General features: G+C 39.9%; 1 protein-coding gene across 1 annotated transcript in view; it reads left to right on the top strand.

Moving 5' to 3' along the window:
* Window positions 1-13545, top strand: part of GPC5 (glypican 5) — a gene marked incomplete at both ends in the record, with an annotated part of 701455 nt that overhangs the window by 127497 nt on the left and 560413 nt on the right. The window contains 2 exons of the mRNA XM_084261927.1: window positions 7749-7882; window positions 12494-12619. Of these exons, the coding sequence (XP_084118053.1) occupies window positions 7749-7882; window positions 12494-12619 (260 nt within the window). The remainder of the gene's footprint in view (window positions 1-7748; window positions 7883-12493; window positions 12620-13545) is intronic.

The following is a 13545-nucleotide window of genomic DNA, read 5'->3' as shown; positions in this document are numbered from 1 at the left end:
TTTTATTTTACAATGAGAACATGCTGAATTATGAAGGAAATCAGAGATAATTAAAAACCAACAGGGGTGATAACAGTCTCAAGCACTTTGTCTGGAGCATTGGTTTTGGTAGATGGAGGAACAGGAGGAGGGTACAAGTCTCAGTCACATTGAAGTTGTGGTCTGTGGTGCCCAGACACCAACAGTTCAGATAAGTCTTTTGCAAAAACATATAAAAATAATTGCTGATTAAAAAAAAAAACCCTGATTTACAAACTCTCATAATTTTTGTTTCTTCCTTGGTCCTCCATCTGGACTGTAGATTTCCCCCAAAAGGTGTACAGCAATGGCATTGAAGCCATCCTAGTACCAGAATGGAATAATTAGTTCGGTATCTCTGAGATGGACTTTATATATCACAGAATTTTATATATTTTCACCCCACCCCCCACCCCCCCGGCCCCCAGCATGCAATCCTCTCAGTTTTGTTTGATTAGGCTGCCATGGCCTTGCTGGTGGGTCTGCATTTTGTCTACCTGCAGTTTGCATTTATCTTTGCTCAGTGCCATCTGGTTATGTGTGGGGGTAAACTATTACATTTAACAAGGTTGCTTCGAATGGGACTGGTTATTTCTTGAGCTTGAAACCGCTTCCAACTCTTTATCTCACTTGGGAAATTATAAATGCACTTTTTCACGTATCACCTCAGCTTTAATTACCATTTTGAATAAAATTGCTTTGAAATTATCATTACTTGGCAAGTCCATTTAAGATTTGACTCGCAGGTGATTATAAATTGAGTGTTTGTTTGTTGCAAGCATTATTCTAAGTATCAGCTTTACTCTGTAATTCCCTGGTCTGCTGTTCAGTGTTTACCCCTTTCAGTTTGTCTTGGACTTCTCTTGCAAGTTTTGTAAAATGATTAAACCTATGTACGAAATTGAGGCTTTAACTTTGGAACTTGCTTCTAGTTCTGGATGCCTAAGATGTACTACTAAGAGTCCTGTGACTACAGGGGATAAAAAGAGATGACTACTCATAGATAGTATGGTATAAAAAAGACAGGGATGTCCTGGAAAGAGTCCAGAGAAGGGCTACGAAGATGATTAAAGGACTGGAGCATCTCCCCTATGAGGAAAGGCTGAGTGAACTGGGGCTGTTCAGCCCTGAGAAAAGACAACTGAGAGGGGATCTGATCAATGTTTATAAATATCTGAAGTGTGGGACACAGGGGGAAATGGCCAGCCCCTTTTCAGTGGTCTGTGGGGACAGGACAAGGGGCAACAGCTGCAAGTTGGAGCACAGGAAGTTCCACACCAACACATGGAAGAACATTTTCAAAGTGAGGGAGACAGAGCCCTGGCACAGGCTGCCCAGGGGGGTGGAGTCTCCTTCTCTGGAGATGCTCAAGACCCATCTGCGCACCTACCTGTGTGACCTGTCCTAGGGAGCCTGCTTTGACAGGGGGGTTGGACCCAATGATCTCTCAAAGTCCTTTCTAACCCCTACAGTTCTGTGATAAAGAACATGAAATTTACAAAGAAAACAAAGGAATTAATATGTTATTTCTGCATGATTTTACTATGTTGTAAACAGTAGTTGTACTTCACTGTGCTTTCCTAAGACAATCTTATTTAATGTTGTTTTCCACACGTGACAAGAGCGGGTTTTTTGGTAGCAAATGCATTTTCAGTCAGCCTGTCCCTGCCATCTCGCTCCAGCTTCGCTTTACAGTCAGTAGAACTTCAGCCGTCCCGTTGCTCTTGAGTGCCTGGGCGGGTTTAGCTGTATGGAACCGAACGCTCGCACCCCTCGTCTGCAAGATCCCGAACGCTGTCCCAGCGGGGAATACTGTACAGCTGTGGCTCCGTGGCTCTCACACACCGAACGCATTTTGCATTGCGGTAGAAATTGGGCACTGAATAAACAACTGTTGCAAGCAGCAGCAGCGGAGAGGAACCTGCTCCAGATGCTCGGAACTACCGAAATGCTGGTGCTCCACCTCGTGGTGATACTGGAAGAAGACAGACCAGTTCAACTTGACGCTGTAAGCCTGTGGGTGTATGTTGGCAGGATCCTGCTCCTGCAGCAGGACCTCAAGTGGGTATTATTGCAACTTAAAAAAAAAAAAAAAAAGAGAAAAGCTGCTCTTACCTCGGGAAATCTTCATTTTACAACGGCATAGAGGATCGGGAGGTGCCAAACCGCTGCGTTGCACGGTGCTGGGGAAGCCGACCCCTGCTGCGGCGCTCGTGGAGTCTGACTGGCAGGATGAGGTGCAGAGAAGACTATGCCATGGTCTTCATTTTCTCCTTTGTCTGATAACTCAGAGACCTTCCTGGAAGCATCACACATCCACTTGAAAGGGCTAAATCTGATTCAGGGGAACTGCATAAGCTTTTAACACATTGCTTTTCTGGATTAATATTTTGGGTGGTTTGATTAGTAATCTGTTGCTGGAAATGCTTGCGACTCATCAGGAATCTGTTTCTTGAAGAATACATCCACTTGTATGTTCCTAGAAGGTAAAATTAACACCACTGTTTTTTGGTAACAAACGCATTTTCAATCAGTCCACCCCTGCCTTCTCGCTCTAGCTTTGTTTTAGAGTTAGTAGACTTCAGCCACCCGCTTGCTCATGAGTGGTTGAGAGGATTTAGCTGTAAGGGGTGGTGGCAAATTTGTGATTTGACAGCTAGAACCAGTAGCCACCAGATTGATCACCAACAAAAGCGTGCATTAAATGAAAACAGTTTTTAAGTGCCTCTGTGGACTACAGCTACACTGCCAGCTTACAGATCTGAGAGACTGCATCATGATCTGGTGAAAACTTGACACGTACCCCATTTGCAGGAAATCTTGGAGAGATATATACATATATATACATATATAAAGACTTGCAGTGCTTGCTAAACTTACCAAAAGAAGCAAGAAAAAGACCAATTTTCAGACTCCATAGTCTATTTCTCTGCTACAGCTGAGAGGTTTTGTATGAAGAGAAGTGTTTTCTTCCCTGTAACTCTGTGCACAGCGGTAAGAGCTAGTGGAACAGACTACAGACACACTGCAAGACTGGAAGATGCTCATCTTTTCAGTGCATTTCACAACAGCCTGTGACCTGGAGAGGAGCAGAGAGTCTCAAGATCCCTGGCACAGTGGCAGCATTTAAAGATTATGGCACAGTTAATCACTGAGACTTGGCATATCTATCTGGAAAGTGCACCACAGGACTGTGCATGCGGCTTGCTTCAGTTGTTTGATGTAAAACCATTTCAGCAGAAATGCTGAGGGCAGAAACAACCATTTCTTTAGTGGGGGAGAAAACCCACTGAGCCAACCCGAACAAAATGTGACTGATTTCTCCTGCTGAGCATGTGAACTTAGAGAACAGTATCCCACCGCTATCGATACGATGCTCACATCATTGTCCAGTCCTGTGTAACCATAAAGGTTTATGATGCTCTGATTTTCCAAACTGTAAGTAACCATAAGTAGGCATTCTACAGAATTGCACCAAGCAAAATCAAACTGCCATAAAGTTCATGTGTGGCACTAATTGCAATTTAACTGCATGGTTATTACAAGAGCTTTTAATTAACCCAGTCATCATACTGTGGCATACAAATTGTGCATAATAACAGCATGCTGAGTATAATGACAATAGGTTTGTCTGAACTGTGAAAATCAGGAGTTTTATCATTTTCTGAAGGTTTCTTTTATGCCCTTGAATATAATGTAGTATTTAAGAACATTTGACAAAAGAAACCCAAACCCAAACAACAAATACCCCCCCAGTAAGTTGCTGAGGCTTGTCTGTTTTAAAATTTTCCTGAAATTCAGTGAGATGTGTAATTGTCTTGCGAATAGTATTTTTGGTGATTTTTTCAGTCTCACTTTTCTCAGGGTATTTTCAGTTCCCTTGGAGAATCATTTTGTATTCTGTTTTAGGATTTTATGTTGAAGCCAAGAAAAAATGCTGTTTGTGGAAGCATTTGGGGGGAATACCCTTTCAGTGAAGCTGAAAGATAGTAAGAATACACTCTGATCAGATATCGCTGCAAAATGGACATTTGCATAGTGAGACCGTGTTTCAAAGTTGTGATTGTGGTCTGGATACCTCAAGTCCAGTGGCATGGGTAATAGCACTGAATAAATTCTAACTTGGAAGGTTAATTTTGCAGCCCAGAGATTAAAAAGTAAAAAAACAATGTGGCTGTTGGATATAGTTGTAGTCCTTAACAAAATGGCATTACACTTATACCATGTTCTCATTCCTGGAGACCTAAAGAATGAATTAAAAAACCCAAAAAATCCCAGACAGTATTACACAAAGTGCATGTATCTGTTTTTGAGACTACCAGCATCCCTGTATTGGGAAACGAGATACTGACTTTTTGGTTCTAAATTATTTGGTTGACAGACAGAATAGGCACCTGATAGAAATATAAGACTCTGTCTGACCTTATTTTCATGTGCACAAGTTTACTGAAGAAACCGTGTGACAATGAAGTCTGGGACAATGAGAGAGGCAGATGTGCAGTTGGCATGCAGATGCAGGCAATGGTTTAAACGTGACATAAAAGTGACAGCAGCTGGTGGAGAGTTAATAAAAGGCAGATTGGGTTCAACTGGGTGAGTGATACAAGTGTGATGAACCAAACCCAAAAAGAAGAACCAGCACCACACAAAGCCAATCAGTCAGTCAGTCAGTCAGTGGTCCCAGAAAGGTGACAGAGGTGATGATGGTATCCTTGTGTGTGCTGAAGGACCTCATCCTGCAGAAGCTGTGTCTGAAGAAGGAAGTGAAACTTTGCTCATGACTGGTGAGCTAGCTTTCACTTGGGAGAGCTGTTGCTGTCATTAATGGAATAGAGTTCTCAGCAGTGCTATTACTGTCATGTGCTGCTTTGTGGCAATGGCAGAGGTGTATATGGTAATGTGCAAACACTTTTTATCATTTAACTGATGCTGTTTTCAGAATTTTCCAAAAATGGCTTTTGGAAAAAGATCTGTCAGTTCTTACAAAGACATTTCAGATGTTTACTGGATTTTTATGGTATTTATATAGAGAAATTTTACTCAAGATTTATTTTGAAGAAAGGTTTTGTATTTGTAACTAAGGTTACTTCTAAATATATCAGTAAATGGAGATTTCATGGTATTGCACAGTGTCATTTCTTGAGACACTCAAAGAGAATAAACACAAAACTCATTAGACAGTATTTTGAAGCAATTGTATTAAGTATCATTGATGTTCCAAGCCACCATGGCTGTAAACATTATTGATTTTCTTTGTTTGTTAATTTTAGTCAGAGTAAAATATAATGAGATTTTACTGTTAATTCAAGAAACACAGATTGCTGGGGATTCTCCTGCCTTCCTAGTAGAGCTGAATACGTACATTTTTTTCAGTTTACTATACCTGGAGCTAATTTTTTTTTTTCCTTCCAACCCAAAGGACCAGCACTCACCTGCTTAGGTCCTGTATTGGCCAGTGACGCCTCTCCACTGTGTTTCCCCTCCGCTCACAGGCTCCCACCCTTGCGGTCAGTCTCTGGGAGTGCCTGGAGAGCTAAGGTGCCTCTTTCAGATAGGCAAGGGTCCTGAGGCCTACAACAGCCTACACACCTAACCCGTGCCTGTCATGAGACAGAGCCTCCTGCTCACACACTGGGTTCTGGCTCTCGTGACCTGCTAAACCCTTGTTTCTATTCTTGGTAAGACAAAGAGTAGTTGAAGGGTGCATGGCAAGCTGGAACTGAGCTAAACCAAACCAGACTTTGTCATAAAATCTGATCATAACCATAATTCTCCCCGTCTTACATCACTGAGTTTCAGAGAATATTAACAAAGAGAGACAAGGTCAAAAGCATTTTTTTCCTCTGGTAGATCTGCATTATATTGGTGTAGAGTGGCTGGTGGGAGAGACTGCTGCAGAGGTTGTTGAAATGCAACACTGAAGGAGAAGACTCACATAAGAATGTGTGATACCTAGAAAGAGTGTAGAGATGTAGCAAGGTGGGAGGGGTGGTGAGGGTGTGGGAGTCCAGTTAAACTGAAGGAGAATTTGGGATGATGTCCTCTGAAGAAGAGCTAGTGGGGGAAATAGTTGAAAGAGAGTGAGGAAGGTTTGTAACTGAATTTGAGGACATGAACAAATACAGTCAGGTGCTGTCCAAGGAGAAACTGCCTCTAATAAGAAAAGGTGAGGTGAATTCTTCAAGCGATGTTTAAGGTGTATCCCATAATGGACATTAGCCACACATCCAGGGACAATTCTTTTGCAGGTAAATTCATTCACCTCATTTGAAGGGGTTTCAAACTGTATCTTGGATGTCTAATTTAAGACATGAATTGCAGCCAAAAAGGACAATTTACTTTTAACTTTACCCTCACTTTCAATTAATAAGGTGAACACTTGTTCATATGTAGGAATAATGCTGATTCTTCATTTGACTGGTTTAAGCAAGTACATTCAATGAGTCTTTCATTATCACCATTACACCATGCATAACAACAAACAAACTTATTAACTTTAGATATGTACATTTTATTGTAAATTTTAAATGTATTTCTTAAATAACACTACAGCAGTTCTTAGCTGGAAAAGTATTCCCTGAGACTTGCACTTTCCTCTTCGACTTGTGTGATGGTACATCAAATTAATGAGGGTAATTTGCTTTATTTGGGGATATAAAATGATGCAGGAAACAATAATCCATGTTATATAGCATGAGCACCCTTTCCTCTTTCTCGTGGTAGCATTTTGAATATCTTTCTGCTTCAAAAATTGGATCTGTGTCTCAGAGCCAACACTGATCTCTCCTTTTTTCTTTTAAAAAAGTTGAAAACCTATTGAAACCAAGTTTTCATAAATCACAGCCAGTATTAGTGTGTCAGTAGTGCATGTGTATTAGCCCACACAAAATGCATGCTGTTCAGTCTGCCTAGTGTCTTTGATGTGATCCCCAGCATGAATTACCTCTTATTTAATAAATATGTATGTCCCTAATTATTTTTATTCAGTGACTGGGAAGAATAATGAACTATGAACATCAATTTATGTTTTCTGTAGTACAGAATGCTTAGTATCACATTTTACAAGAAGAAAAAAGGGAGTTCACATGAATTTGTATCTATTGACATCTAGATCAGAAAGCAAGACATATAAAATCCCTTGATATTTTTGACATCTGTGGTCCAAATCATTAAACTTACGTCTTGGATCATTAAATTTACATCTTGCAGAGTTGTAATCCAAGTTTCCACCATGCTAACTGTTCACTGTGTACTCTGGGTAACTGTGCTGAACATATCATAATAATTCATCAACCCAGAAAGAAAGCACAAAGTTCAACACATATTAAAAAGGTGATTGGGGTATATTACAGAAGAAAATGGAAATATGCTAGTTCACAACACATCCTGTTCTCTGAGTTTGCTGTTGCTCTTGGCATAGCAATACACCTTGTATCTGCATAAGAATACATCTGGAAGACAAAAAGCCAGAATTAATCAAGTGCATGTGGTGACTTGCTTGTACACCTGGTATTCCTTCAAAAGGAGTCATTTCGTTTGGGTTTTTCATACTGTAAATGAGTAATTATGTGTTTACTGCATTGATTATGGCTATAGTGTTGAGAACTATGATAATTGATAGTTAGCTTAATGTCCACAGAACATTGTGACTTCCTAAAATGGACTTAAGCAGAATCAATAGCTACATAAATACCTTTTGTTTATGTGTGTTCTTTCCTTTTTCCTTACAGGTGAACAAAGTATGTGGTCCTCCTGTAAGAAAGCCTACGCAGTCTCCAGGTTGCACCTTTGATCAGAACAAAGATAATCAAGGGTTGAAGATGTTCTCAAGAGAAAGTGAAGAAACCCTCACCAACAGAAGAAAGTAAGACATTAGTTTTACAGCCAGAAAGAAAGAATAAAGTAAGCTATTAATTTTACAACAGAATAGATTACATTCAATGCAATGGCATGCATTATTAGAGAGTAAAGACTGCAAAGAATGAAACATTTCAGCATCTGGTACATTTTGGAAAGAGTAGTTCCATGTCTAGATCTGTTTTTCTGAAATAATGGGCATATGACTAGAGTTGTTTGGTGTGGTTTAAAGTGTTTGAAAAGTGGATAGTATCAGTAAAATATGAATGTTAGCTCTATCTCTACGTGTAAATTTTCAAATTATATTTAACTTCCACATCAGCAGGTATTATTAAATCTGTCTAAAAGTGATTGTGACTTTTACCAGAAGGCTATTTCTACTTACTGATCAGGCAGAAAAAAAAAATGAATGACTGTTCTTATATATGCTTCTATTGTGAAAATGAGCATTTAGGGCTAAATCTTGAAATCCTTGTTCAAGCAAGCCCAGCTGGGTTTTTTGGATTTTTTTTTTTGTTTCCTCTGGTTCTTTTGCCAGTTTACAGTGAGTTCAGGTGACTGCAACGGCTTGGGAGATTTGATCTGTACCTGGCTAAGAATTACAGGGTAAACTTTGAGCATATGAGTTAGGTGTGTGTAAGATGCCATTGTAGTCTGTGTAGAGGAGGACTCAGTTCAGCTGCCCACACAACCACAAGCACCCAGGGCCACTTGAGGTTATACCCTAGGGCATCCCAACTGATCTGCTGCTGCCAAATGGATGCAGATCTCCTGTTAGTTGTATCATATACTCCATCCTTCTGCTAATAACCTGGGCATCTGAGGGCATCTCAAAGGCCAATCTACCTTTGGACAAATTAATCAAGTCTTTAATGATGCTAAGAAGTAATTGCACTGTAAGGAGTAAGGATTGCATTACACTTGAGAGCATAGGCCCTGTTATGCAAAGAAAGTACAACGTTAAAATCAGAAATTTCATTTCTATCACGGCATTTTCTAAGATACAGAGAGGTTTTCTTTGTTCTCTTTTTCATTTCATTTCAGTCTGTAGTGCAGAAGGAGACTGAAGTGAGAGAATTGCAGGGTATAATTGCTCGCTCCTGATGTCTGGGGAAGAAAAAGTGCCTCTGAGCTTCAAAAGCAGACTATTCTTGTTAATACAAGGTCCTTCGTGTTCCAGGTAGTGGAGAAAAAAATAAAACCCACCCAACACAGGATTTAGAGAACATTGTGGGAAAGGAAAGAGATGCAAAACAGAACTTTGCTTTAGCCAGCCAGAGATTTTTCAGGCAATATCCATTTTGCAGGCACATTTTTCTCTTTTTCATAGCTAAGCAAGTACCTGATATTTTCCGATTTCTAGCACTCTGCAAACATGAAACCATATTCTAAAATCTCAATCCAGGATTCAAAATAAGCGATGTCTAGGTTGACCTCAGGGAGGGTGCCCAAAAGAATACCTTTAGAAGCATCAGAGGCAGTGGGCAGCAGAAAGAAATGTTGTTTCCTCATGGCTTCCCACTGCCTGAGATGCTGGAAGCATTTTACGGCGTGCAACAGGCGCTACACCGAAAGGTGGGCAGGGAGGAAGTTTAAGGTCCACTGACCCTGATTTCTGTCTAACAGCATCATAGTTGAGACCATCTTCGTTTGCTGCCTCCTGGATCACCTCCTTCCGTATTACTCACAGTCGCTTTATATTCCCATGGCAACTGTAACAATTCCTCACGTGGAAGAGCGACTTTGGCGGATGCTTGCAGCCTGCTTAAGAAGTGCTGCTCTCCAAGTCTAACTCCACTTTATTTACCTCCCATGGACTTCTGGCAGCAGGTTGCTCTCAGCTACTTTCACAGGCTTTAGCAGAAAAGAATTGTTTTCTCCTAGGCTGTGTAGGCTCGATCGATAGCAGTTTTCTGAGGAAAAACAAATGAACAAAAACACTCCCTTAAATGTGTGACTCCTAAGAGTTCCCTGATTTCCTAATGTTTTTCAAATGCATCTGCAAGTGAAAGTTTATGTTTTAAAGTGCATGTTGAACTGCCGCTGCCTGGAATTTTAATAAACTATTTTTACCATCAGAACTAATCTGGTGTTTTCACGTGCTGTGTGGTACAAGAAGAAAAGAAAACTTCTCTGTGCTTTTGCCATCAACAGTTGTCAGGTGAATTTGTAAACATTCCGAGCAAAATTTTCTATAGTAACATATAAACTTGAAATTATGTAGGCTTTTTTCCTTCAGAACTCAACATTGCAGACAGCTTTCAGCATAAAGAATAAATTTTTTTTAAAAACTAAACATTTCCAAATAAACAGATAGGAGGTGTCTGCAAGCTTCCACCTACTGTAATTGCACATTTGTGCTCAGCTGCCTATAATTACATGCTATCTGGTCTAGAAGATGATGATGTGAAAATTGACATTCATACCATCTGCCCTTTTAACTACTTTGGTCAGACATCAACAGGGGCTGAAATCAGTTATTATTTCTGCATTAATTTTAGCTTTGCCTCAGGATGTATTTACTAATAAACTGAGTGACCTTTCTCTTAGAATGGAGTTTGTCACACGACGTTATCGTAGCTGTATTTATACCAGTTTCTATATTATACAGGGGTTGGTTGAACAGAAGAAATTCCAACTCTTGTACTATGAGAGGACTCTCTGGTTTTCATACAGAATGTAAACCAAAAGCATAGCCAGAACCAAACTTGATCCCAGTCAGTGGGGAATGGAAGAAAATTGCAAACAGGCAGTGCACACTGAAAGCAATTCTAGGCATGGAGAAATACAAGTTATGGCTATTCATGTCTGGGAGAGTGTGGGTGAATCATACTTACGTGTTTAAAATCTATTGCATATAGGCAGTTACATGATCACGGAATCGTAGGGGTTGGAAGGGACCTCGAGAGATCATTGGGTCCAACCCCCCTGCCAAAGCAGGCTCCCTAGCTCATATTGAACAGGGAGGCATCCAGACAGGTCTGGAATATCTCCAGAGAAGGAGACTCCACCATCCCCCTGGGCAACCTGTGCCAGGGCTCTGTCACCCTCACTGGGAAAAATTCTTCCACATGTTGGTGCGGAACGTCCTGTGCTCCAACTTGCAGCCATTGCCCCTTGTCCTATCCCCACAGACCACTGAAAAGGGGCTGCCCATTCCCCCCTGTGTCCCACACTTCAGATATTTATAAACACTGATCAGATCCTCTCTCAGTCTTCTTTTCTCAAGGCTCAATAGTCCCAGCTCACTCAGCCTTTTCTCACAAGGGGGATGCTCCAGGCCCTTAATCATCTTCGTAGCCCTTCTCTGGACTCTTTCCAGGAGATCCCTGTCTTTTCTATACCAGGGAGCCCAGAACCGGATGCATAGTTAAAATTTACCCTAAGCAATATTTTCAGAGCAGGTGTTTTAGACTTAGTGGGGCACTCATATCACAGCTAACAGGCACAGTAAACTCTAAATCACTGTGGCTTGTGTAAATTATTTGCCTTGCAATTACAAAAAAGAAGATGTGGCTTTTTAAATGACGGATCATATATAATCATTTAAGTTTTATCTGTTTTAATTTGGAGTAAACAATACGTTACTATTTAGCCCCTTATGCCATTTTAGGCCTGTATTCAATAACCATAGGGAAATGTATAGAATATTTCTGGTGTTTTTTCACAACTGCAGACACCATACAAGAAATAAACATAAAATGAATCTTGTTGGTTTACAGAGCAGTAAGTTCAGTGTTTGCTGGTGCCTTTCTCTGTGCCTGCGGGTCACAGATAACTCAGCGTTGTGTGATGTTCTAAACCAGAATGATTAAGTACTTTTTCACAGCAGGGATGAGTGTCCCAGGAAAGAGATTTTCAATACATAAGCAAACAACTTATAAATATCACAGTCCAGTTAAAAAGATACTAGCTAAAAAGTCATTGATTTGTTTCGATTTAAAAAACCTTATCACCATCTCTGGGCATCTTGAAAATTATTTGAGGTAAAAATGCATAATTTGTAACCTACCAGCATAGCACATAATAAAACTGATGTAATTTTTCAGGCAATAATTTAAATATCCACTAAATATTTAGCTCCTCCATCTTAAACTCGTCTTACCTAAATCTTGAGTTGTTCCATAACTTTAACAAATGCCATTTGTAGTATTTTTAACACTGTGTAGGGAATTAGTTGGTAGCACTTTTGAAAAATAGATGACTTATTCATATACACCTATTTATTTTATTTGCTATGGTTTTTTGGTTTATTTGTCTTGGGGGGTGTGTGTGTGTGTGTGTGTGTGTATTTGTACAAATGTAACATTGAAAACTGTATCACAACCATGCAAGAAAATTTCGGGCTGGAGGAAAATAATTCCTGTCCAGACTAAAGTAATTTTGTTTGAACTTTGACCGGTGAGAGTATTCTCTTTGTAAACTACTGAAGTGTATCTGAGAGATCAAACTTGCCTAAAAGGCAATTGACAAGTTGATTAAAGAAATCACTGGAGCCAATGGAAAGCAATAGAATAAACACATTCTTGGTAGAATGTGTTCTTCTTGTAGAAACACAGCACAGCAACTCTGCCTAATGTTATTATTGATTGATGCTGCCAATTATTTCCCTGCACAGAGAATTCATCAGCCAGCTCCGGCTCTACAAAGCCTTTTACGGCGGCCTGGCCGATCAGCTCTGCGGTAACGAGTTGGCGGCTGCCGACGGGCTCCCGTGTTGGAACGGAGAAGACGTTGTGAGAAGGTAACTTCCTGGCTCAACTGTTGTCTTTTGTATATTCCTGTTTCTCTGAAGTGGCTTCCAACTCAAGTCAAGTACGTTCTTTCCCTAGGTATGTGTCAAGGTTAGTTCTCCCTAGGTGTGTGTCAAGGTTAGTTTGGAAAACAAACCTGCATGGGTTTCATTCTCTCAGTCTTCACCTTTAAACAGGAAAATAAATCTTCCTGAATCTCTATTATTAAAGAAAAAAAAAAACAGAATTCTACTGGTTTTCCAATATACTGGAAAAGCAACTGGTTTGGTATTTGCAAAATACAATAGGAGGAAGAGAATATGGATTTTTGCTTAGGCTTGATCTTTATAAAATGCTCCTTTTAATGCAGAGCGTGTGATAACAGACTCACACTATTTGCTTAAAGTTTTCTCTGGATCTGAAGAATGAAGCAATCTCAATATATATGGTTTCTCTGGAGAGAGCTAAAAGTTAAGGCATGAAGATAAAACAATTTAAAGTTGAAACACATGTCCTGTTTTATGTATGCAGTGGATTGGGAGACATCATTCAGCAGCAATAGCAAAGAAGAGATAGTAATAAACTGCTACGCTCCTGGATGTGTATCTCTGGAATCAATATATTTCACAGTTTATAAAATACTAGTGTCTGTGGATGTCAGAAGGATCTTAAGAGATCTGATCTCTATGTTTTTGCTTTGTTGCTGTCATCACCAAAAGAAGTATTTCTCTGAACAGGAAGTACTTATGATGAAAGAGACCAAAGACTTAAAAGGTTTATTGCAATTATGTTTTTTTAATAAAGATCGTGCAATTAATGCAGCATGTATTAATAGGTAGTATCACAGGTCATATCAAGGAAGGTGAATTATTAAAGTGGGAGATAGCTGGTACCATATAGAAAGAATATTGACAGCCTGCACCTTCAAGTGTCTCTA

Source organism: Gallinula chloropus, assembly GCF_964237585.1.
Source record: "Gallinula chloropus genome assembly, chromosome: 1".
Lineage (NCBI taxonomy): Eukaryota > Metazoa > Chordata > Aves > Gruiformes > Rallidae > Gallinula > Gallinula chloropus.
Note: the sequence above shows the minus strand (reverse complement) of the source record. Positions and strands in the feature narration are given on the sequence as shown.